The sequence below is a fragment of the Blastocystis hominis genome, assembly GCF_000151665.1.
Source record: "Blastocystis hominis, Singapore isolate B (sub-type 7) whole genome shotgun sequence assembly, scaffold_4".
Taxonomy (NCBI): Eukaryota; class Bigyra; order Opalinata; family Blastocystidae; genus Blastocystis; species Blastocystis hominis.
The window spans coordinates 401,248-425,766 of record NW_013171849.1 but is presented as its reverse complement, the minus strand read 5'-3'; the positions used below and the strand labels follow the sequence as shown (position 1 = coordinate 425,766).

At 43.0% G+C, this 24,519-nt stretch overlaps 7 protein-coding genes; 4 read left to right on the top strand and 3 right to left on the bottom strand.

The window, feature by feature from the left end:
• Positions 1 to 169: 169 nt before the first annotated feature.
• GSBLH_T00003754001 (uncharacterized protein) lies at positions 170 to 2,066 on the bottom strand (the record flags this gene model as incomplete). Its single annotated transcript, XM_013042543.1, has 11 exons — positions 170 to 399; positions 429 to 649; positions 680 to 859; positions 894 to 994; positions 1,024 to 1,179; positions 1,211 to 1,376; positions 1,407 to 1,438; positions 1,470 to 1,581; positions 1,612 to 1,717; positions 1,749 to 1,870; positions 1,903 to 2,066. 11 exons carry the CDS (start codon positions 2,064 to 2,066, stop codon positions 170 to 172), a joined length of 1,590 nt encoding a protein of 529 aa, XP_012897997.1.
• An 803-nt stretch (positions 2,067 to 2,869) lies between these two features.
• Positions 2,870 to 3,432, bottom strand: GSBLH_T00006705001 (uncharacterized protein; the record flags this gene model as incomplete). Its single annotated transcript, XM_013042542.1, has 2 exons — positions 2,870 to 3,070; positions 3,103 to 3,432. The coding sequence occupies 2 exons, from the start codon at positions 3,430 to 3,432 to the stop codon at positions 2,870 to 2,872; spliced, it is 531 nt and encodes a 176-aa protein (XP_012897996.1).
• A 3,391-nt stretch (positions 3,433 to 6,823) lies between these two features.
• Positions 6,824 to 7,096, top strand: GSBLH_T00003753001 (uncharacterized protein; the record flags this gene model as incomplete). The annotated part of the gene is made up of 1 exon (XM_013042541.1): positions 6,824 to 7,096. The coding sequence occupies one exon, from the start codon at positions 6,824 to 6,826 to the stop codon at positions 7,094 to 7,096; it is 273 nt and encodes a 90-aa protein (XP_012897995.1).
• Positions 7,097 to 7,185: 89 nt separating this feature from the next.
• GSBLH_T00003752001 (uncharacterized protein) lies at positions 7,186 to 7,575 on the top strand. XM_013042540.1 has 4 exons: positions 7,186 to 7,218; positions 7,251 to 7,400; positions 7,432 to 7,468; positions 7,502 to 7,575. The coding sequence occupies exons 1-4, from the start codon at positions 7,204 to 7,206 to the stop codon at positions 7,570 to 7,572; spliced, it is 273 nt and encodes a 90-aa protein (XP_012897994.1). The 5' UTR covers positions 7,186 to 7,203; the 3' UTR covers positions 7,573 to 7,575.
• A 2,484-nt stretch (positions 7,576 to 10,059) lies between these two features.
• GSBLH_T00003751001 (uncharacterized protein) lies at positions 10,060 to 11,112 on the top strand (the record flags this gene model as incomplete). The annotated part of the gene is made up of 1 exon (XM_013042539.1): positions 10,060 to 11,112. The coding sequence occupies one exon, from the start codon at positions 10,060 to 10,062 to the stop codon at positions 11,110 to 11,112; it is 1,053 nt and encodes a 350-aa protein (XP_012897993.1).
• Positions 11,113 to 14,492: 3,380 nt separating this feature from the next.
• Positions 14,493 to 15,623, bottom strand: GSBLH_T00003750001 (uncharacterized protein; the record flags this gene model as incomplete). Its single annotated transcript, XM_013042538.1, has 1 exon — positions 14,493 to 15,623. One exon carries the CDS (start codon positions 15,621 to 15,623, stop codon positions 14,493 to 14,495), a length of 1,131 nt encoding a protein of 376 aa, XP_012897992.1.
• Positions 15,624 to 15,937: 314 nt separating this feature from the next.
• Positions 15,938 to 17,303, top strand: GSBLH_T00003749001 (subunit NDUFA9; the record flags this gene model as incomplete). XM_013042537.1 has 7 exons in its annotated part: positions 15,938 to 15,972; positions 16,007 to 16,070; positions 16,102 to 16,231; positions 16,264 to 16,480; positions 16,513 to 16,645; positions 16,677 to 16,771; positions 16,802 to 17,303. Exons 2-7 carry the CDS (start codon positions 16,026 to 16,028, stop codon positions 17,301 to 17,303), a joined length of 1,122 nt encoding a protein of 373 aa, XP_012897991.1. The 5' UTR covers positions 15,938 to 15,972; positions 16,007 to 16,025.
• Positions 17,304 to 24,519: the final 7,216 nt, after the last annotated feature.

Sequence of the window (24,519 nt, the reverse complement as noted above, 5' to 3'; positions counted from 1 at the left end):
ATTACCGATCACCGTCATTAAAAGGCAGAGGCTTCTGAGGATCAGTGGAATCGCTCGACATTCTATCGAATAACAAATGTGAAGAAAAGGGATTTCGATAATCCGGTCTTATTTTGAAAAAACAGACCCAATTCGCAATAATAATAGGCAATATCATTAACACTTCTCTCTACATTCTTCTTCGCACGCTCATGACAGACGTGCTTCCCATTGCCGATCTCCTCATCACAGGAGGGATGATTTTGTCCTTCGGTGAAGCGTCCAGCTCATCATCTTCCTGAATCAGCTCCATCATGCCGTCCGAATTCAGAGACATCTTCGGCGACACACCCAGCAAGCAATTCGACGACAATCGGATGGACTTCTTCATCGAGTTGTAATAGCTCGACCGCGTACCGCCTACACTCAATCTCCGCACCGATCCAAACTCGACCGCACATCCTCCTTCAGCTGATCGCGTTCTCTGACAATGCATGCCATGTCCTGCAGGAATGATCCTAGCAGCTGCTGCTCCTTCTCCGGAAGCTGCTTAGCGTGCAGCACATACGGATGCTGAGCCAAAATCGGAGGAAGCTCGTCCAGATGGAGCAGGAAGGTCGACGGCGTCTCTGGCTGCTCATCGCTGAGTTCGTCGGCCAGCGGCGTCAATCTACACAACACGCAAGCGTCTAAAGCGCACTCGTCCTCGTCCACATCGATGAGCTCGAGGTAGGAGACGATCTGCGGCTGGATGAGAACGAGGCTTCGGAACTCCTGGAAGGTCATGGCGTCGCTGGACTGCGTGTTCACCGCGAACACGATCTTCACGTATTTCTCGGCGGCGTGCTCCACGTCCACCATCGTTCCGCACTCGCGATATCTACCCATCAGTCCATTCAATAGAGAGAGCAAACACCGCGTTGATGAAGTCCAGGAAGGCGGGCCGGATCATCACGCCCTCGCCCTTCATATCGAAGATGCTGAAATAGTACTGCAGCCGCGTGCTCACGTCCACCTTCTCTTCACTTTTCTTTCCAATTCTACCTTCTCGCTCACCAGCGACAGCACGCCTTTCAGCAGGAACCGCACGTCGATCACCGGCTTGCCCTCGCGCAGCGTCTTGTACTCGCGGAACAGCTCCAGCGCCGCTTTCGGATCGTCGATCGACAGAATCCTCTGCCGACGCAGCGACTCCCACAGCTAGGCCTCACGCTCTCGATTCGATCCTCACCGACACGAACTCGTCTTCCGTGAACCCCGTGTAGCAGTAATCGCGGATGTTCTTGCTGCTCAGGCGGTCGGCCGACACGCCCAGCGCGGCGGAGCAGTGCTCGAGGATGTAGTCCACGATGCCCTTCTTCATCCGCTCCACGACTTCCAGCGAGATCTCCAGGTTCCTACGCGTCAAACCCCGATCTCTCCTCGACTTCAGCGAGGAATCCGGCTGCGACGCGTCGATCTAGCGCTCAGAGAGAGAGAAAAAAGCAAACAGGAGAGGACGAGGAGAGCATGTTCCGCACGGACATCCGAATACTCATCTGCTTGGTGATGGACTGATGGATCGTCTCCGCCACCTGCTTCTTCATCGCCGATTCCTCCCGTCTACTCCTCACTCGCTCCTCCAATCCGCACTTCAACTCCTCCAGCGTGTCCACGCGCATGATCCGGATGCGAGACAGCGAGATTCCCAGCTTCTCCAGCCCGCGGAAGTCGCTTGGGATCGCCTCGGCGAGCTTCTCTGAACGATCAAAACCCGATCACAAAGCGACCGTTCAAAAACACGACGATCTCTTCGAGGTCGTTCATGCCGCGCAGGACCTTCTCGTAGTTCAGGAAAATCTGCATGGCCGTCGCGTGAATCACGTGGGAACCGTAATAAAACACGCGATCCCTGCGATTCAGATCACATCGCATCATCGCTACCAGATGTACTCGGTGACATCGATGGGCAGAATGTTGATGAACAGACATAAAAACCAATGGAATGTCAGGTGAGTCAGCGAAATGTCGTTCGCATCAAAATGGTCTGTTAGGTCGGGGAGTTTCTCGGAGAGGAGATACAGGAAGATGCGCTCGTCCACTTTCATTCCTGTCTAATGGAAATAAGAAAAAACTCAGGAAGGAAGCGTACAAGTTCGTCCGTGAAATAGTTCGGAAAGAGAATACGGTTAATGCAGACTTGGGTGTAAAATGCGAGTTCGTTGTCCATGTAGGATAACAGTAGCGCAGCAATAAAGTTCATTGATTGGCAATAGCCTCCCTCCACTAACACTCAGCAACCGGCATGATTCCAATACGACGAAGTTCGTACGACACGGCCTTCAGCACTTCCTTCAAGTCACTAATCTCCTTTTCAGAAAGCTCTTTCTTTCCTTTCAGCGAAGTTCTACCGTTCAGGCACAAAAACTACTCCCACCTATGAATATCCTTTTCAATTTGGATTGCGTCCTTACTGGTAGTGTCCTTACTCGACGCAGCCACAATATTCTTGTAATAGTCTTTGCCACACTCTTCGCGCATATCTTTTCCTCCGCTTAGCTCAAACCAAGCATTCCCTCGCTTTTTCTCATTAATCCCACGGTTCTCCTCCATGTACTTATCGTACTTGGTAGCCGGGTAGCGCAGTGACCATGCGACAATCTTCTAACCATCGGCAGAGAAAAATAGAACTACCTGCTTTTTTGCACTTGGCTTCTGTTTTGGAGACACCTCTGATCTTCCTTTAATCTTGAATTTTCCGAACATACTAAAGCGCAGCCACTACAATGAGAAATGCACGAAGATGATGATAAACGCACCAATGTACATGTGCATCCAATGAAATATTAGCGTAACGAACAAACAAATAACAACATCATCAAATCCTTTTCATTGCATAGCGTTCTACTGGTTACAGTGAGAAGAACAATAAAAACTTGACGGAAATGGACTTGGAAGAACTTTTGAGCAATGCACTCAGAACTGGCTTCGGTCCGATTTCAACGAATTCGTTGATTCCGAAATTTAAGGCCTGCGTTACACATTCATTCCAGAGCACCGGCGATGAGAGCTGCTTTCCCACCCTTTCCAAAATGGCATCCTTCGAATCCATCTACTTCTCACAAATTCACCGCAAAGTCAAACTAGCGACCCGTCCAAATTCGAAAGAACAGGGAAAAGCGGATCCTTCACATCGAATGTTCGCACATAGCTTTCCAATTCATCGGAAGCGCTCTTTAAAAGACTGCTGTGAAATGGGTATTTCACATTCATCAAAACGACACGTGCTCTCTTTCCTCCCTCTAATTGCTTTAAAACCGGCTGTAAACGCAGCAGCTGAGCACGTTCCCCGCTGACTACAGTTTGTGATGGAGCGTTGAGATTGGTGACCTCGCAGAGACCCGTGTGTTGCCTGGTGAGCTGCTCGACTGCCTTTTGAATGGTCGATAGAGGAGTGAAAAGCACGGCAGCCATTCCATAATCCAAGTTTTGGCATGCAGAGATTGTTAAGTCGGCTCGTTTTTTCTATATCATATGTCTGCCATTTTGGTACGAGGATGAGCGCACAATCATGCAGTGAAAGGGATGAAGCAGCATAGTAAGCCACAAATTCACCCACAGAATGGCCGGCTACCACCTTTGGAGTCAAATCGATATCCAAACTCTAAATAAATGAAAGTACAAAATACCAACTTTCAAGGCTTCCAAAATCATAGCGTCAAATGCCAAAATACCTAGTTGAGTGTTGCGAGTGTTGAGGAGTTGGTCCTATGATGTCATTTCTGGTTATCACAGTACTTCTGGACCTGAAAACATTATTTTAGATAGCGAATAGCCCAAGGTGGAGTCAATCTCTTCCAAAATGTGTTTTGTATGTGGAAATTGCTTTAACAGAGACTGACCCATACCAATCCATTGCGAACCTTGTCCTGTGAATGCTAGAAGGCGACTTATCTTGGTGGTTGCCATATAGGTTGTTTGGAAATGAAATTAAACAGTCCAAATACTAGAGTTTATAATAAAGTTATAATATATAGATTTTATTTGGTGATTGTGTATTAAAGAGGCGGTCTCATTGAGGGAAATGCAAAGTATTAGAGAATTGGAAATGTGATAAGTGGAAATGGGAACTGCGACTTAACAAGTTCAAGTAAAACAAAGTATATAAGGGCATACAGAACAGTCAAATAAAGGAATTTCATGCTGTTGAAGGCGTGATATTTGTTTCATTACCCTAATCAACAGTATCACAATGATTTCTTTCCTCCTTTTTGATTGAACCACAAGATACTAAAGGATGAATGTATAATTTTGCAGCAACGTCTTCATCCTCATCGTAAAGGTCAGACTCATTGAAGGTTTCTATGTTATCTCGTTCGAATGCATCCAAGCGTTCATTTAAAATCTTCAACTATCACGAATTTGAAACCCTTTACTTGTTCACGAGTGATACTATCAATTGTATTTTTGTTCTTTGTACTCGTACGCAAACGAGAGGCCCATTTCTTATTCCTGCTTTCGGTTTGTCGATGACCCGATTCCAACATCGCTTGATCCCAATCCAATTTCCCTCTCTTGCCCATTGGGTCGACAGTGATACAAAATACTCAATTCTAAGCAAGGAAATCGATCTTTGAGTTCAAATGAAACTGCCTCTCAAATCGAAAATAGTGGCTACTTTTGTCAAACAACTATTGGGACATGGGTTCACACAGGGCTTGTACCTACTTGAGTCTTTTAGCAAGTATAATCGCGGCTTTTTGTAATACTGAGTTCCAATCTCATAGGTTGCTGATTTCGGATCTTTCCTTTCAATGAATCCTGTAAAGCATGAAACTACGAAGAATGGGAGTGATCAGAACATTGAAATAGGAATAGACGATGCTGCCAGTTGGGTAGACAAGGTGGATCCACAACAGGTAATTTGACTGCTTTTTGCTGCTTGTCTGATTCTCATATTTTCTAGCTTACCAGTCGGTATGAATCTCTGAAGTGTCTGCTACGTGAAATCCAGAGTGAAATTGTGAAGCGCCAGTCGTATTCGGACTCAATTTCGGGTTCTTCCTTTTTGTCTGTAATTCAGTCCTTGGTCAATCCTTCTCGAGATCAACGTAAAAGCTCTCGTTCGAGGTCCGAGACAAAACAGAAGAGTGTTCGTGTGGCATCTTCGCCCCTTATGTCGGATCTGAGTGTAAATGATACAACACCCAATATGTCTATCTATTCTCCCTCCGTGGCCAGGATCACCCCATTGTCCTCTGCCTCTGCAACGCCACTTGCGATCAAATCGGAGTCTCTAACTCCTCGTTCCCAAAGTGATTGTGGTGAGGTAAGTCCAATGGTTCTAATTCGACGCAGAACGCCTTGCCTTCGCTGCAAACCCAGTCTATTTCCATGGAATCTTACGTAGAGGAGTGTGTGTGCGTGAACCCTAGAAGCCTGTTGCTACCCCTTTGCTGTATCGGCGCGTAGTGGAAGCCATGATCACCGTAGCGCGAATGGGTAGGGCAGACAGCAGCGATTCGATGCAGGCGTTCACACCGAATCAGAGTTGATCCACTGCACTGAAATGTATTTATCGAAGGAATGTCCGCAGCTGAGTTTGCCGCAGGTTTTGGCTCGGTTTCTCTTGCCGACCGTCTGCAGAGTTCTGCTTTTCCTCGGCATTCTCACGCCTTTTTCGGCCAATTCCACATCCAATTCCCCTTTCTCTCTTCCAGTTTCTCCAGTTTCTCCAGTTTCTCCAGTTTCGCTTCCCTCTTTTGTCTTCCTTCCTTGTTCGCAGACCGACTTTTCTTCGCGAAATCCCTCCGTCAACCCTTCGAATTTCGCTCTCCACGACCCGCTTCTTCGCATCAAAGAAGAAAATCCAGCGGCTTCTCAAGCAGGAATCGATCTGCGGTCGCTTCCCGAAGGAACGAAGAAGCTTCTGAATGCGTGGATTGGAAAGAAGAGCGCGGAGTGGACGTCGACTTCCGCGTCGATCGTTCAATTCACCGCGAGTCTTCTCGAATCCATTCCACTTATGGGCGTTTCATCGATGAATCGATCGAAAGTAGTTCCTTGTTTCTCCTTTTCATGCAAGACGCGCTTTGTCTTCCCTGCGTTTCTCTCGACTCTTCTCGTTTCGCCTTCCTTAACAATGCAGCAGCTCGATGAACTCGATTCTTCATCGCAAAGTCTTCTGTTTGTTCTCTTCGTTTTCATTGAGTCTCGTAGAATCGCAGCGATTTGCTCCGCTTCTTCTTCATCTTCTTCATCTTCTTCTCTTGGAATCGGATCGGCTGTCTCTTTTTCACCATTCGATTCATCGCGAAAATCCTCCGTTTCGCGCGTCGGTCTGAGCGAAAACACGCCGCAGCTCGAATTTGTGGCTTCTGGAGAGTTTTGGAAGTGGCAAGCGGAGGCAGTTCGAGCTCGCAGAGAAGCGGAGAAGCTGTGCGGAAAAGAACGAAAGCTGTGGGCGGAGTTTTTAAAGCGATTCGGCGTGATTCTGCGTGGGTTGATTGGCTTGCAATTTTTGGATAGAAGGCGCTTTCAGCTCCAAAGAAGTTCAAAAGCGCGAGAATTCGATTCGACGCGTGCCTCGACAGCGCGAAAAAGACACGAGCGAGCTATCGCGTAGACGTTTGGGTTTGTTGGAACGCGTAGAATTGCTAGTGAGCAAGCCGCTGAGCAGCTTCGACAACGATCTGTACGTGTATTCTCGGCCGTAATCGATTCGAATTTGCTTGATTGCAGTATTCCTTGGTCGGAAGTGATCGAAAACTTCGCGCCCCCCGAGCGAGCTTCGAAGCTCCCGATGACTTCGATGGGTTCGATGAGTTCAATGAATGCAATGAACTCGATGAACTCGATGAATGCGATGAATGGATTGAATGGGAGTGCGCCGGGTTTGGAGGAGGGAAAGCGGATTTCGACGCCGAAAGCGCGGATTGTGAATCGAAAGCGGAGCGTTGTGGGGAGAGAGGAGAAGATTGCGAGAGAGGGGAATGGGAAACGAAGTCGTGTGGTGGAGGAAGATGCGTATTACTTGAAAATGAATACGGAGAACTTGCAAGCACTGAAAGCGCATTTGGAAAGTGTGAAGCTAAAGGAGAAGGAGCTGAAGCAGAAGAAGCATAAACGGAAGGTTTGACTTCTTCGAATGCGTTTGTCTTTTTATTGTACTAGTAGGGGTATGAACCTTTGTGTGTTTGTTGAAAACCTGATTGTCATTATTATTTTCCTGTCTACTAGAATCCAATGTCTGAATTAGAGGTATTTTGTTGAAGATCGGAGTGAGCTCGTAGAAGAAATTTAACGAAACCGCTGAGTTTGTTCGTTCGTGGCATCCTGCCAAAACTGTGTCAAATGAGGACAAGCTCGCTGGATACTCTCTATTCAAGCAAGCCACTATTGGAGATTGCAACATTCCTGCCCCTGGAATCTTCTCGTTGACTGTATGTTGGATTTTCTTGTAGTGATGGATAGGAGAGAGCGAAGTGGAATGCCTGGAATGCCTTGAAGGGTAGAATTGTTGTTTGATTCGGTGAGTTTGTAGGCATGTCGAAGGAGGAAGCTATGCAAAAGTATATCGATTGTATCGAGGCTCAGAAGGTTAAATATGCATAATTAGTGTGTTTGTTTGCTAGTTGTTGTCAAGAGTCAGATTTGCTTGAGGAAGCTACTCTCACGAAGCATACACTGTTGGTGCTTTGTCAAATGTTGATACTGCTGTGTATCGCATGAAAGTTGAAGGAAATGATGACTTTGTGAAAAAGGAGTAATGAGTTCAGGAACTGCAAAATAGAATCATTATGAACCAGTAAATGAGGAATAAGCCAATAGTAGCAAGCAACAGCAAAAGATAAGTTCCAATGAATAGCTAGGTGAAATGATATTATGGTAATGATTGCTTGTGCTTTTCATAGCACAAAAAAGTGTTTAATATGGAACTTACTGACTTATGCTATAACCAACATATTAAGACCATTCTTTAAGAATGAAATACTATTTTGCATTTCAAGTTCCGAAGTTTAGTATTAATAAGACAATAACTGCTTAAACATCATCAAGATACCATAAATAGTCCTTTGAGTTGGTTTTCTGGGTTGAGAGAATCAAAACAGAGTATTTGAAGGTTTGCTGATAGTCTTGGACCAATTTGGGTTATAACGATATTAACATTATGTTAACTTATACATATTTGAAACATAACAAATATATAGAGTATTGAAATGGGATGATGAAACTATTATCGTTGTGATATACTAGTATTCACATTGCACATAATTGGATAGAGTGTGTTGTGGTAAATATGGAAAACTAACAGAATCATGCATAGAAGCACGATTAGCCTGTGTTGGCCAGGAATAGTTAGTTTAATAGTTATATGTTTGGCCAAGTCCACCCTGCGATCAAAAGTGATAATTGGAAGTATTTGGGAAAATCACAAAACTACCTTTGAATCAACTTTTACTAGAAGAAAGAAATAAAAACATATAAGTATAGATTTATGCGTCGCTAATAATGCTAATTCATCTATTTGAATATAACCAATTAGATAAGAAGAATGCGTCATTTTTGTAATTATAGCTTGACTTTTTAGTTACTAGTTTCGTTATATTTAACCACAAATTATTAATAATTACTAATGATGAGTGTTATCTCCCTGATTCTGTTCCTCTTGCAACTGATCTACGCTGCTCCGAGCTACTCATGCGACGATTCTGGCTATGACGAGTATCTGAAATATTATCTGTCGAAGTGCGGAACTGACTGTGATGAATACAAGACGTACCACACTGATTATTTATCCTAAATCATAGGAAGCATTTTGCATCTTTCGAAAAATCCTGTATTGAGATTAAGACCAAGGCTACTTACAGAGATTATCCCATGGATTTCTCCATTCTATCCGACTTCAGTGATGACGACTTGGTAGTTATGATGGATATTGGAGAGAAGTATTCGCATATGGGATCTTATTATTTGCCTGATACAATTACTAAGCCTACTTGGAGAGGTGATTATGTTGCTTCTGACTTGTGTCCTGGATTTGAAAGCTATTCTACCTCCACCTCCACTTCCACTTCGTGGGCAAGTGCCATTGTTCATGCTGCAGAATATGCTTTTTCGAAAGCAGGATATGAAGAAAGGTTATCTCTGAAGTATGTTCTGAAGTGCCTTCCAGAGTTCAGTGAATCCCAGCCTAACGAGATCAAGACTTCGGATATCATATCATTCATTGCTGAGAACGGTTTAATGACAGAGCGCGTGGCTTCTTCTTTGGGTGAGGATGAACTCTGTTCTGCTACTACCAACAACTACAAGTTCGAGGTTATCCGAAATGATGCTCCGAATGAGAGTGGACTGAAGAACTTTGCCAATGAAGGAAACCCTGTGATTGTGCTAATGGCTCTCGATCTGCTCCGTCTTCAAACTGTGAACAATGTGATCGGCGATGCTATTTACAGAGGATCGACGGACGAGCCCTCTGTGTATGGCATCTTGGAAGGATATGACGAGGACAAGTGGACGGTGGGTTTGAATGTGGTTCCTTGTGAGCACATCGTACTGAATCTTCCTGTGACAAACATTGACACGAATGCAAACTATGCTGGAATTGCTGGATATGCGATCTCGCTTGTTCCTGAATCTATTTCTACAGAATACATCGTAGACAATGTTCAGGTGAAACTGGATATAATTCCATCTTGGGCAACGAAAATAACATTCAGTGAAGGATCCCTGAACGGCTTCAATAGTTTGGTGATCGATCGATTCCCCAAATTGAAGTCGCTGATTTTCGAAGATTATGCAGTATTGAGTATTGAGTATTTGGAGATCACTGCTCCATTAGTAGAAGAGCTAGTGTTTGGCGCAGGAAGTGGATCAGGTTCTGGATCGACTCGAAGATTAGCGGATGCTCTTGGAAGATTGGTACTCAATTGCCCCAACTTGAAGACTTTTATAGTAGGAGAAGGATGTCTGGAAAGTATTGAAGTGATTCAAATCGATGCTATTGGAGAGAATGTTCGATTTGAAGTTGGACCAAATGGATTGAAGAATGTGAATAAGATTGAATACAGCAGTGAAGTTTCTGAGGAAGTGGTGACTATGATGAAAGCGACAATCGAGAGTACTGAAGGACATGTGGGAGAAGTTGTTATTGAGAGAAATGATTTGACTACACTTCCTCCTACAACTGAAGCTCCAACTACTGTTACTCCCACTACTGAAGATCCCACGACACTTCCTCCAACTACGGAGGCTCCCACCACTGAAGCTCCCACCACTGAAGCTCCGACCACTACTGTGACTCCAACTACTGAAGCTCCGACCACTACTGAAGCTCCCACTACTGAAATTCCCTTGCCATCTTGCCCTGAAGGACTCGTTGCTTACAGAATTGTCAGAGAATATGGAGCAAATCCCTTATCTTCCGAAACCTTGACATTCTATTATGGTACCGGAAGTGTTGAATTCTTAAACGTTACTTACATCGGAAATACTACTGACATCCTGACTGATTGCATGAAACCTCAATTATTAATCATCGAATTGAGAGGAGCTACAGGTGGCTGGAACGACGATTCCTATTTTACGATTCAAAGTGCATTTGGAGTGAGCGAAAAAGTCACGCTGCAAGGATCGTCATCCAATAGCCTGTACTTCCACCATTCTTATGGATTTATTTCATTCACTGAGGTAACGAGCTGTGAGGAATTCAATGCATTGCCAGATACTGTGAATATGGTTCATGTAATGGATAACGCTTGTAATGATCCAGCTATTGTGGAATTCTCAACATCCCGATTCTCTGATTTAATATATCTATGGATAGGAGATGAAGACTTTATGTATGTTAAAACATTCAATGCTCAAAACAATTCAAATCTGCAATATCTCCACATTCAAATGAATAGTTTTACTGAGAGAAAGAATGCTGTTGGAGATGATAAATCGAAATCATTCCACATTTTGAATTGTGAATCATTGGAATCCATTCAAATTGGAGATAGGAGTTTCAGTGATTTTGCTGGAGTCTTTGAGGTGAAGAATCTACCACAATTACAATCCATTCAAATTGGTGCAATTGGAAGTGGTTCATGCAATTTCTATTTCAATTCGTTTGTGATTCGAGGTATTGAACTGATATTGAATATTTGAATGATGCATAGATCTTCCGAATCTACAATCCATTACATTAGGCGATGCTGCATTCTATGAATCCCTATCAACAATAATGGAGAGTATTGAATGAATTGGAATGAAATGATTGATGTAGATCTTCCATCATTACAATCCATTCAACTCGGTGATCGTACACTTTTAAGTAGAAATGATGAATCATGTTCATTGACACTTCGAAGTAATAATGAATTGATTGGTTATGATTTGTTTTGTAGATCTTCCAAATCTAACATCAATAACTTCTGTAAAATGGAGTTTCTTTAATCTTCGTATAGTGACATTGGAAAGTATTTCTGAATATTGAATATTGATTGTATTTAGATATTCCAAATCTTCAAAATGTCAAACTATATGGCTCATTCGAGAGAGTTCGATCGAAATCAATTTCGAGTATAGTTTGATTGATTTGATATCATTTACAGATGTTTCTTCGATTCTCGCTGATCTTGTTCAAATCAAGCAGTGATACCAGCATTGAATCAACACACTTCATTCCAATGCATTTCATTACCGATTATATTCAATGCTGGCTTGTTTGTTTTAGTTCATTTACCATCATTATTCTATGTTGAGTGATGTGGGATCCGATCATGGAATGACTCTTCTCTATCATCATTATTTAGATTGGTTATGCCAGCATGTTTCAATCCTTTGTGTCGCTGTTGTTTAGAATAAAACCTAAATATTCATGAGAAATAAAAAAGCTTAGTTGATATTATTAAGTTTTACTGTTCTAATTAGAAATGTGATTTGCTTGGCAATAGAGAAGTTCATGAGCCATTGAATTGAGTACTTGAATAAATGCATTGGAATCCACTACCTATTCGTTTTAAGGTCAATTCGTGTTTTTCATTGGAAAAGATAGATATGTGTGAATGTAATTGCGAATTAAACTTTGATTTTTGTTAGAATTGTGTTTTGAATGAGTACTATAGTTAGTGCATACAGTAATTGATGAAACTCTGTAGGAGTGAAGAATGGGCATAATTTGACCTTTATTATCAATTCATTATTAATATCAATTGACCCTGTGAATTTTCAAAACAATAAAATGGTAGTAGGTAATGGAATTCATTTTTAGTCAGAATATAACGAGTTCGAATTACATGAATTTGAATGGAATCGAATTTGGTACTAATAATGATGTCCATTTTCGAATTATCAGGTCTATTCACATTTTCAACTTTATGCTTTGCATTGATGCCGATACATATTTTCGTTTTCTTAAGAGATCATCGAGTATATTGCATATGCACAAAACTACAATCAGATTGTTAAACAAAGATATGCTTTTATTTGAAAACTACAGTTATAAAAATATATAATATAATATTTCCTTCATTATTCTTTTTGGCATATCTATTGTTATCACTTGCTATTCTTCTTTTCTAAATCTACTTTAAACAGGATTATCCTTATTTTTTATTGGAAGTTGTTTTGTAGAATTCGTTTCTGATCCTCTAGCATTTTTCTTGTGCTTGTAGCACGCAATGATACATATACATAACACTATTAGAAAGACAACAATGCACGCAATAATTATTATTATAGTAGTTGATGATTGCATTTCACCAGATTCTCTAGATATTGGTTTACACTCTCCAACAATCTGCCATACTCCATTACTCTCACCAAGCACACAGACTCTACGTATCTCACCTTCACAGTCTCCTTTTAATGAGCAATTAGTCATCAAATAAGACGCACCAACTTCTGACGTAGGGAATAATCCCTCAGCCATACATCTTGCTTGTTCGACTGAAATAGTGATCGTGGTCATGGCTACTCCATCCTGGTTCTTTCCATAAATCGTGTAAGATTTCAGACTGCTCATCTCGGTGGGAACGCCCGTAATTTCTCCAGTTTTGTAATTCAAAGACAATCCAGCAGGAAGGTAAGAACCTTCCCCCATGAAAAACATATCAATCGTGTTTTTGTAAGTTGGAGCTGGAATATGAACATTTATTCCCATAACTAATCGATATAACGACGACTCGTATTCCAAATCTGACGGAACACTCTTCACACTGATTTTGTTCATGACCCCTCTCAAATGCCCATCAACGGAGGATTGGATTCTTGATGAGTCAGCATTGATAAGGCAGTTGTCTCTATTAGTAGAAGAAGCCAAGATAGCAAGATATGCATTGAAATCGACAGTGGTTTGAGGAGTGAAGAAATGAATCTCAACAGCCAGAATCGATTGTTGTGAAGCCACTTCAGAACCAGGTCGGATGAATCCACGATAAGCAAGCTCAGGGTATTCTCCAGTCGCAGCAGTAGAGGAAGTGATCATTCCAGCAGGCATATTGTCACGATAGACCTCAACTCCATTGATATAGGCAATCACTCCAGCTTTATAGAGCAGCCGCACATCATAAGCAGCCATATCAGAAAGACCCACGAACTGTTTACGGAAATACTGAGTACCAGACACAGACATAGAAGAAAGAGTATCAGAGCCTAGAGTACCTTCGGACCAAGTACTATCCGAGAACGAATAATCAGTCCATCCATTTGTAATAGATCCAGAAGTCATTTTCCAAGTTGCATCTTGTTCGATACCATAATATAGAGAAACAGCATGGGTTTTTCTATTCATATTCGTTGATACACTTTTGAAAACAGCATTGCCATGCTTACCAAATATAGTTAGATAGGAGTCAAGAGACCAAGCATTACCAAGTGAATCAAGACACTCCAAATAATACTGATTGTTTGTTGTAGACGTCAAGCACTGCTCGATAATATGGATTTCCCCATCAGCAAAGCCTGAACCAGTATAGAGAAGAGTCGAACCGGAATAAACCTTAAACAACTCATGATTTGTTCCTGACATACCGGACTTCATCACGAATTTTACATAAGTTTGCCCTAAATCGCAATGTATTTCGCTAAGCGCAATCGAGACTAATAATCATTATTTGGATTTGATGGTACTTAAAGTAATAGTAAAAAGGAGATACATAATCCACAATTAAAGATTTTTCTGTATCTAGTAGATCCGATACGTTCCACGAAATAGATACGGTTCGGTTGATAGATTTTTGGGCAATCTATTAGTTATTGGATGGAATCAATGAACTGTGCATAGAGAACCAATCGTCAATAGTAAATATACAAAAATAACAGTAATCATCCAACAATCTATCTTACTTTACGCAACAATTAGTTTTTATTACTTATTTGATACTGATTCCAATTGTTGTAATAAATCGAGGAAAAAAGCTTCATCACCCGATCTCAATCTTTTACCGAGTCTGTATATAAAATAATGACTCATTGCTATATGCGTCCCGAATTCAGGGGAGAAGAGAATTCCACGTAACATTTTACAACTACCATGTTCGTCCTGCCTAACGGTATTCACAACATGTAGCGAAGTTGAGAAAACAAACACACGAAAATGTACAGCCATCATAGTTCATCAAATCCATTATAGCTTTTGTACCATCCCAGTTATGCGTCAACGTGTTGTTCTTGTATTCCAAGTAGATATTTCCCTTCTGGCCGATCCTCTCACGGAGTGAATCAAATGCAGGCTCTCCAGTGGCGATCGTAGTACAATTCACATCCATCACATCATACACTTTGCCAGTCTCGAAATTCGTGCAATTCCAGAAGCTCTGCCACCAAGTACCTGAGAGTTTCAGATAAATGTGATGCAGCTGGTAACGGAAGTTGTTCTGACCATTCGTAGGAGTAACGTTGAAGGCATATCCACGCATAATCTGCGAGTCGTTACAGTACCCTCCAAAATGCTCGTCTTTGTCAAATCGGATATCTACGGGATAGTGACCAAAGTCACCAGTGATCTTTGTTGTGAGCAAGAAAGAGTGGTCTTGATCAAATTGACAACGGCGGTACGTTCCACAGAAAGTTTCGTCGTCCTTAATACATCCGGATGTGCTCACCGGATAATATTCTGTCCACACATTCGACTCCAAATCGAAGATATCCAAGTAGTACTGCTGGAACGTTGTTAGCACATTCTTTGAGCTACTCCGGTATTTATGTAAGCACGGTACTTCGGATGTGTAGAATTCTCTCCCCTTTGATAATTGATATCCAGAGCAAACAGCATCTAACAAGTCTTGAGAATGGAATACAACTGTGGATTCCATAGGCTCCAAATGGTATTTCCGATGGTCACGCAACGTTGTGATAACGAATCTTTCCATCAAAGTGACTTCCGAAATAGCTTGACACTCAGAATCCACATAGGTCGTTGTAGTCATTGTGGTACTGTAAGGATTGCCGCTCTCTGTTCCATTGAATACCACAAGAGTCTTTACAAAACGTCCAGAAGCATCACGAATACATTCTGATTCGTACGATCCACAGTTGCCATGGAATCCAGATACCTGACCTTCTGACAACAGGAACGGAGAACTTGAAAAAAGGTCTCCAGAGTAGACATTATTATCGCAATGAAACGATGTCGCTGAAGCTAGTACAAAGTACAAAATTGATATTACAATATACATTAAAAAACAAAAGAATGACGACTGATAATATTGCAATGGAAATTTGTTTGGCTTTATATTTATTCCTCACATGAGACTGCTGTAAAAAGCCAATTCACTGAATGGAGATACAATTAGCAACAGAATAGAGAGTCCGTTGACTCTATATCACTCCATAGTTGAATATTATTGTATAAAAACTTTACCAAAATCATCGTGCTTAGCATAATCTAAGACCACTCCGGAATATGTGTGATCGATTTAGTATAAATAGTAGTATGTATTTTTCACAAGCACATTTTATCGTGGATCTATTTCTCTCTTGAAATCATAGAAATCAATTCTGATTGTGTTCATATTTTGTCTTCAGGTGTGGATTTGCATGCTGCAGTATCATCCTGTAGAAAACTATCGAATACGCAAATGCTCAGAACGTTGGTTATGAAGAATTCTCTACGCGTCCTCAGTGTATTTTCTAGTTAGAAGCAATCTCCTGTAGCGCTCTATCACTTCTGATATGATTCCTGGAACTGTGGGACTGGGCGGCCGCATGTCTCAGTGCCCTTTGAAGGTCACTATCTTTGGTGCCTCTACGGGTAATTTGGGTAGAAGTGTTGTATATGAATTGGGTTTTTGCTTTTTGGTTGGATTTGAGCCACAGCTTCTCGCGGAGTGACCTGCATGATTCCGTACCGTGGCGAAGGCGATGAAGTTCGTCATCTGAAACAGTCTGGAGATGTTGGTAAAGTGAATCCGATTCCTTTCCATCCTCTCGACGAGAAGTCGATCCGTGACTGCATTGGCAACTCGGATATCGTGATCAATCTGGTTGGAAAGTACTACGAGACCAAGAATCTGTATCTTCGAAAGAACTACACGTATTCATTTGTCTCTTCCTCTTCCTCTCCAGATTCCAAGACGTCAACATCTACTTCCCCGAGCGTCTCGCGAAGATCTGCAACGAGATGGGCAAAACGAATCTTCTCCACGTGTCGGCTCTGCAGCAGAACCTCAAGCATCGTTCGGAGTGGGCTCGCACGAAGGTGGGCTCGGCTTTTTCCTTCCATGATGTAGGCCAAGGGCGAGGAAGTGCTCCGCGAAGTCATGCCCAGCGCCTGCATCGTTCGTCCTGCGGACATGTTCGGCGAAGATGACCGCCTGCTGACCTGGTAGAACCGCGGGGAAGAGCTTATTGGTAGGATCGGTAGTCAGCTGCACATCTATCCGTGGCTGATCAATATCAATGGCGGAAGCGCTCTGAAGCAGCCTGTGTGGATGGGCGATGTGGCCACGGCGATTCGCAAGTACTGCATGACTCCGGACGCTTTCGCGGGAAAGACGATGGAGTTGGCGGGACCGGAAGTGATCTCGTGGGCAGATCTGGTGGCGTGGTTCCAGAAAACAATAGTGAGTTCGACGAAGCTGCCTCGCACGCCCACAACACTGGCTCGTTGGTTCGCGTTCCTGTTGGAGTTGGGTCCGAAGCCGTATCTGTCGAGAAGCGAAGTGGAGCTGCGTGTGACGGATAATATTCTGGACCCGCATACGGAATGCATTACGTTCAAGGACTTGGGAGTAGGAACGATGGAGAAGATTGAGTGTAGATTGTTCCTCACAGCTTGGAGCAGAAGGGATATAGTGCGGTTCTGCGATACCGAAAGGGAGGACACTGGGCGTATGATGATGGAAACGCAACTGTGAGAGTGATTTAAGTTTATTTTGTTTTGATTTGCTTCGATTTGTTTCAAACGCTTTTTGGTCATGGAGGTGGAGGATAATAATGGATATGAATCATTACTGATAATAGTTATCGTAGTGTAGTAGTAGTAAAATGGATTGGATTCTACGAAATAGGAACAATTTGGGGAATTCCAATTATTCTCAAGAATTTAGAATCATTTTCTATAGATTCGTTTTCTTTTTGGCTATTCTACTTTATTCTACTTAAAAATAATTATATAATATGGAACTATATACCGATCCATATACTACTCATGATAGCAATACACCTATAATAAGTGTTACTATTGATTCCAATGAGGAAAACACTGATATTTGGAAAAACTGCATTTCAAGCGAATTTCCTATCATTAATATGAATATGGATAAGGGTCAGGCCATTTGTCTTATCGGTAGCCCTCATCAAGGCTATACTCTAAAAGCAAGTCAAAAGAATGGTAGATTACATGGAGAGGCGTTTCTTTATGACTATGACAATCATGTTGTAGCAAGTTTGACTTATCAGGAAGGTGTTGCTAATGGTAAATGTACAATATATTATAGATCTGGAGAGATCTATTTCTCTGGAATCTTGTATAAGGGTTATCGACACGGTCCAGGAGTGGAATATAATAAAAATGGAAGTCCGATTTATGAAGGATTTTTTAAGAATGGTCGCCGAGCACCCAATATCAAGCTGAGGTCGGATGGTTCAAACTACTGGGATGAGAAAGATGAAAAAGGTAAAATGGTATCACTATTTCAAACAGATGATAATGGCTTAAACCATGGAATATGTTATTTCTATTGTGATGGTGAAATTAGAAAGATCAGCAGATGGGAACATGGTTATGAAACAGAGTTACTAAAGAAATTCAATGGTCCTATTATGAAAGTGTTTAAAAACGGACAAGAAGTATATTATGGAAGGTATAGAAAAGAATCAGACTTTGAATATGATCCAATCTATCTAACGGAAAGTCAGACTAAGAGTGATTTAGAGGAGTCAATAGAGGATGAGAGTGATTTAGAGGAGTCAATAGAGGAAGAGTGGGGAGGAAAATGTGCATACACGTCTAGCTGCTTCAAATATTACTATGTAGTAATAATGATTACCATAGGTCTAATATCGGGTACACTTTATATTATATACCAGGTATTACTGCATAATTATAGCAAGGATATTAAGTTAACAATTAGTTGTCTTTACACTATTTTTTGGTATTCTATTATGGTATTTTGCATACTTTTTATCCCCTTGTGTACGTATGAAATATTATGTAAATTATGTAAATTATGTCGTTGTTAATAATCGATACTTGTTGTTATAGTTATTTGTTTGTATTCAACATGCCCCAAATAGACTATTACCAAAAGAATGACCGTATAAGTAGTTAGTAATTGACGTGAAAAGCGCGAAAACCTTTTCGGCCAATTTCTGCCTTTTTTCTACCTGGCCTCCTTTTTCTGCCTGACCACCATTGATGCTTGTCTACCTCGAGTACCATGGCGCATAAAGCGCGGAAACCTTCTCGGCCATTTTTCTGCCAATGTGGTTATTGTTAGCCTTTTATATACTCTTTGTTAAAAAAACAAAGTAAAAACGACTTTTCATTTGCATGTCCTTCAATCGGTAATGTCCGAATGCTAGTGTGTGCATGTTGTCGTCCAAGATCCATCGCTTGTTATCCGTGCACGTCATTTGTGTCTTGGTTTGCTCCTTCGTGCTGATATCGAATCCTTGGTTGTTGATGCGTTTGAAGCTGCCTTCGATCACTGCATCTTCCTTCTTCTCTGCCTCAAGGACACACTTGTACAAGTCGATGTTCTTCACACTCATCCTCTCACCATCGATCACCACATTGCGAGGAACTCCCTTTGCTGCGTTGTGTATCACATGCTTCTCATCAACCAAACAGTACATCTTCGGTCTCAGTCCCACGAACTCTGTGATGCGATGTCCGTTGTGCTCGTCCTTGAAGATGGGTCCAGGCAACTTCTTGTTGATATTGAGGAACGAGTCTAATGAAGGGAACTTGCTCTTGTCCACTTCATGCTTGTAATAGTTCACGAGTTCTCCATAGAAGTAGCTCGTGTTATCCAGTTCCGAGAAGTCAAATGACTTGTACATATCGTACATCTTGTGAACGATGTTAGCGCGATCGTGCAACTGCACGATGAGTGAATCCGTGTCCTGTCCCAACAGCTCCACGGTGTCGAATGTCGTCTTGAGCACATTGTAGTAGAAATCGTAGATGATGTGCTTGGACATGTCGAGAATGGCAAACCCAATGAAGAATGGCTTCTCCACCCTGCGCACCGGTGTGTTCAACTTAATACCGATGAGATTCTCGGAATACATGGTAGTCCCAGCGATCATGTCGTACCCATGCTTCTGAATGATGGCTTCACGTTCATTCCATGTGTAAGCGAACTTCACTTTCATTCGTTTCAGCCCAGTCTCCACGAATTTGCCATAGGTCGAGTTTGCTAACAGCTTGTACAGGTTCTTCTCCACAGTGGTCTTAGACTTCGCTCGTTTCTCACTCAGCATGTTCACATACTCGAAGATGAATGGTACCTGCTTGAATCGAATGATGTGGTGAATGTGCGTGACACGATATCCCTGTTGAATGCATCCAGTTGCAACAGTGAATAATGCACGAGATACTTTTGACGAGGTACAAGATCGCAGATGAGCTTCGGTGTATTCACCTCTTTCACTTTGTCCACAATGTCGTTCTTCTCAGCGTACTTCTTGATTTCATCAGAATACATGCCCGCCTTCTGTACGGGGAAGAATGGCAGATCATTGAACTTGTCGTGGAGTTCTGTGGGTGCTTCGATATCACACTCAATGAAGAATCCATACTTGCCGAACGTCTTGAGTGATTGCACCCACCCATTCGGATCACGATTGATCTTCTCCATCACTTCTCGTCGCTCAGGTATACACACCAACTCATAAGGCATCATTCGATGCATTGCTTTACCATACAGGTTGTTGGCGTCCAGGTAGTAGATGCCTTGGGACGACGTTGCTTGCTCCTTGTTGTCAATGTTGACCTTGGCATGTCATTTCACGATCTGTGTGATGCCTCCTCGCAGGTTCTTCAACAATCGCATGAAGTCATCGATCTCATTTGTCTCCATCAATCGAATGCCCTTGCTCTCATAGAATTCACCCATGCGATTCAAGAACACTTTCACGAGCTGTTTCTCGCTAAGACCCTCATTCGCGCTAATGCGCATGATGTACTGAGCCCATTTCCTTGCGAGGGTCATGAGGCTACTCTCACTATGATCGCCCTCCATTGTGACCTTCAAGAAGAGCGAATATGCCATTTGCGGTGCTGTGATGTAATGCATTGGATCAACACCGAATGCATTCAGTGTGGTAACGCGAAAATGCTCGAATGCATCAGCCATGAGAGTCACATCGAGTACATTGTACAATTTGTAGTATTCACCCCATGTCTTGATATCGAAGGTCTTCCACAGCTTCACCATGTGATCATACTCGTCTTGGGGCATCATCTCACCCTTCATATCATCAATGCATTGTTCACGAGAAGGAATGACGGTATTGTTCATAGTCTCGTACGATTGATGAGGCTGTAGAACATGGGTTCTTTCCGTGTCAACAAATCGATGTATTCGTCACTCCATTGCTTGCCTCGAGACTCACAGTACTTGCGTAGTTGTTGTTTGGTGTGCACATACAAATTGAGGTTCCCTCCGAGTGTCTGTGCCACGATGGAACGCAGTGGACTGCTGATGAGTTTCAACGAGTCCTTGAATTGAATGCCATTGTACTCAATCTGCATCTCCTTGTCTTCAGTGGTTGGAATGACTTCGAGATTCCCGCCAGGCATCGTCGCGATGAGCTTCATGATGAATGTGAAATCATAGTGAGATCCATTGTGGAAGTAAACTGGCAATCGATAGTTCTTCTTGTTGAACGAGAGTTGGAGATTACACTTGGTGCAACAGGTGCAGATGTATTGCCAAGCTTCGAAGTGGCGTACTTCTCCCTTCCCTATCGTGTATTCACCTGCCACATGTGCATGATGTCTAACTTTGTCGTCCTCTAGTTTCTTGTGGCAGAAGGGACACACGGTTGTTGAACGAAAGTCCTTCTCGACCTTCGATGTGCTCTCCAGTGGCATCTCATCGAAGAGATATGTTTTCACACTCCCTTGCAATTGCACGAGATAGTCCATGAAAGGACGAAGATCTTCTTCGCTCTCGTGTGGTGCATGGAAGACTCGAAGCTGCGTATCAATGGCTGGAATGCGTGACACGGCCAAGCAGGACAACATGATTGGCTTGTGTCTGTTCTTGTCATCAATGGCTGACTCGAAGTCGGCGTACACAACGACCGGTGCTGGCATTTCGTATCTCTGGTTTGTGAATCGCAACCGAGTCTCCTCGTTCGACAACTCGTACTGATCGTTCTCATAAACGAGTTCACGATGTGCTTGTACTTCGTGATCATGAATGGCTTTGCGAAATCCGAAGAAGTCGTCACAGAACCTGCACTTCACGTTTCTTGCGAGATGTCTATTCTTTGCATCACTCTGACGAAAGATGCGATGCTTGAAATCGCTCAAGTCCTTGATGTACAAGAAATGCTTGGGAGTGCCCTCGGGTAGATTTAGATCGTTTAAGATGCAGAGGGAGAGAGGAGGACATGCTTTCTCCTTGCTTTTGTACACGACATCGCATGTGAATAAATCGAATTGCTCCTTCGTCTTATCGGTGTATCCAGGCAAGAGTGTGACCTCGAATACGTTGAGAGAGACTTTCAACAATACCTTCAATGCGGCGAATTTCTCTTCACTCGCGTTAAAAGGTGCATTGTCGCGAATGTTCATCGCCTCCTCCACCTCGTGAATGGTCACTCCGAACACCTTGTTCTTGTCGGGTTGTTTCCACCACTTGTTGTACACGGTTGCATCACCTATCTTCCGATTTGCAATAATCTTGTGTCCGCCTTCACTTGCCAGAATGAGACACCGTTGCAGACATCGGTTGTCATTGATATTCGGGTTGATCGCCGTCTGTCCAATGATATAAGGTGTGTGGTGCTTGTAGCCCACGAATGTCCGTAGTGGGAACATCTCGACATGGAAACCGATCCACCCATGGTACACAAACCCGCTTCTCTCTGTCTCCTGTTCCTCTACACCATTTCGGTACCACTTCAGGTAGTCCTTGATCCACTCATCGATGCGTTCGCGGCGAACGATGCGAAGGTGTCCCAATCGATCATCGGTGAGGTTGAGAATCTTGGGATCTCCGTCATGTGTCAACATGAGGTTGTATGCCATGATGGTGACGAAACACTGGTTGTACTCGCGCATACCAGTCATGATGAACTTCTTCACGATCTCATTGAACTCTTCTGTCTCATCGAATATGGAGTTGATCGGTTCCACTTCCTCCTCGCTCTTTCCATCCGGTAGTCGAACCCACAGTCTCTTGTCATCATCGTTCTTGAGACGGAAGTCCTTCTTGGTGCGCTTCTCATTCATCCATTCCTTGTACATATCTCCTTCCACGGTGGGATAGTACGTGAGTGCATACTCGAGTGACAAGTCGATCACATCACTCAAGCGTCCCCGTGAGACCTTGCGATCGAAGCGTTCGAATACCTTATTGCGTCTCATTTCACGCCTCTTCTCCACGGTGTTCAGGTAACCGGGTAAGTGACGTTGTCGCTTCTCACCGAACTCATGTCCGTTCCACTCGTACAGGTTGTACAGGTCATTCCATGCCTTGCTTCCTACGTACACGTACTTACCCTCGATGGCAGGGTTTGCTACTCTTTTACGACGTGTTACCTGTGGATTCAGTGTTGCTAATTTCATCCCGAATATCTTGTTCGACAGATACGCTCGTGAATCAGGAATAATCTGATCGGTGAACGTATCGCCGACCATGTAGTACTTGGCGGCCAATCGCTTCCAGGTTGGCCCACCGATCTTGATTTGTTTCCTGTTTCAGGGTTGATAGTATAGCCAACGCGATGTGAACTCATTTATATTAGGGTCACAAAGTTTATAAGTGAATATACACGCGCGACCAAAGTGAATTAGTTGGGAGCTTGACTTCACCACGTTGGCTCCCCTAGAATGGGAAGATCGCATGGCCATCCGCGTCATATTCGAATTCATCGATGTCGACATACTCAGACTCGGACGACGAATCGTCTGAATCGTCGTTTGCGAACGCCATGCTAATGTCTGGGTCGTTATCGTACGCCTCAGCTTCTTCTTTGGTCATTTTCACCCATTGTCCTTTCACGCGTCTGTAGTTGTCACGGATCGACTCATTGAATGCAGTGCCACCAATAATTAAGGGACGATTGGTGGGTGATAGCATTCTCGATTTGGGAATGTACTTCGTCGTACCCTCAGGCAATGGTTTGTCGTACAAGCGATTCAATTTCTCGTCGTACTTGAATCCATGCTTGAGAAGGTTCCAGAAGCGAATTCCGTTGATTTGAATTTCTCGTCCAGTATTGGGGTTCAATATGTGAGTAGGTCTATTCATTTTTGTACTTATATTTATATTTTCTCTTTTAGTCCTAGTTCAGACCAAGATATAAATGAAGTACAAGAAAACAGAGAACAACACATGGTCTTCCCTGGTACGCACCTGTGAGGACGAGAATATCGAACTCGCCGATATCATCATCCATACCAAGTATCCGATCAATTCCGAGCATCTATTCGGCTTCAGTGTTCGCACCCCGCAAGCAAATGTGAACTGTGGTTTGATCTTGCACGACTATGATTGCATGGAGATGACGTTGGACGAAACCCGTCCTCCCTTGTTTACCGAGGATGAATGGGAGTATTTATTGCCTCAGTTGAAATCCAATGGTCTGCTCGGTGTGCCTCTAAATGTGTTTTGGAGGAATGATTCACTGCCTCCTTATATTATCGGTGTAATGACCGAGAATCGTGCTGTTTACTTCTTCTCCAACTACTATGTTGGCGTGGTCTACAAGGTGGCAGATGATGAAGTACCTCCCGAGTTGTCCGATCTGTTCATCTATGATGGCGCGTGTCTGAAGGGTGTGTACGTTCGTGCATATCAGCGCCAAACAGGGGCAACTGTGTAGCCCCGGGGAGATATCGTCTCCCCCAAAGTAAATAAGTAAATGTCGTACATCTTCAGCAGCAATGGA

Coding starts and splice junctions, on each gene's coding strand:
- GSBLH_T00003752001 (XM_013042540.1), top strand. Junction 7,401..7,431: donor CTGGAATCTTCTCGTTGACT/GTATGTTGGATT, acceptor AGTGATGGATAG/GAGAGAGCGAAGTGGAATGC. Junction 7,469..7,501: donor TGCCTGGAATGCCTTGAAGG/GTAGAATTGTTG, acceptor GTGAGTTTGTAG/GCATGTCGAAGGAGGAAGCT.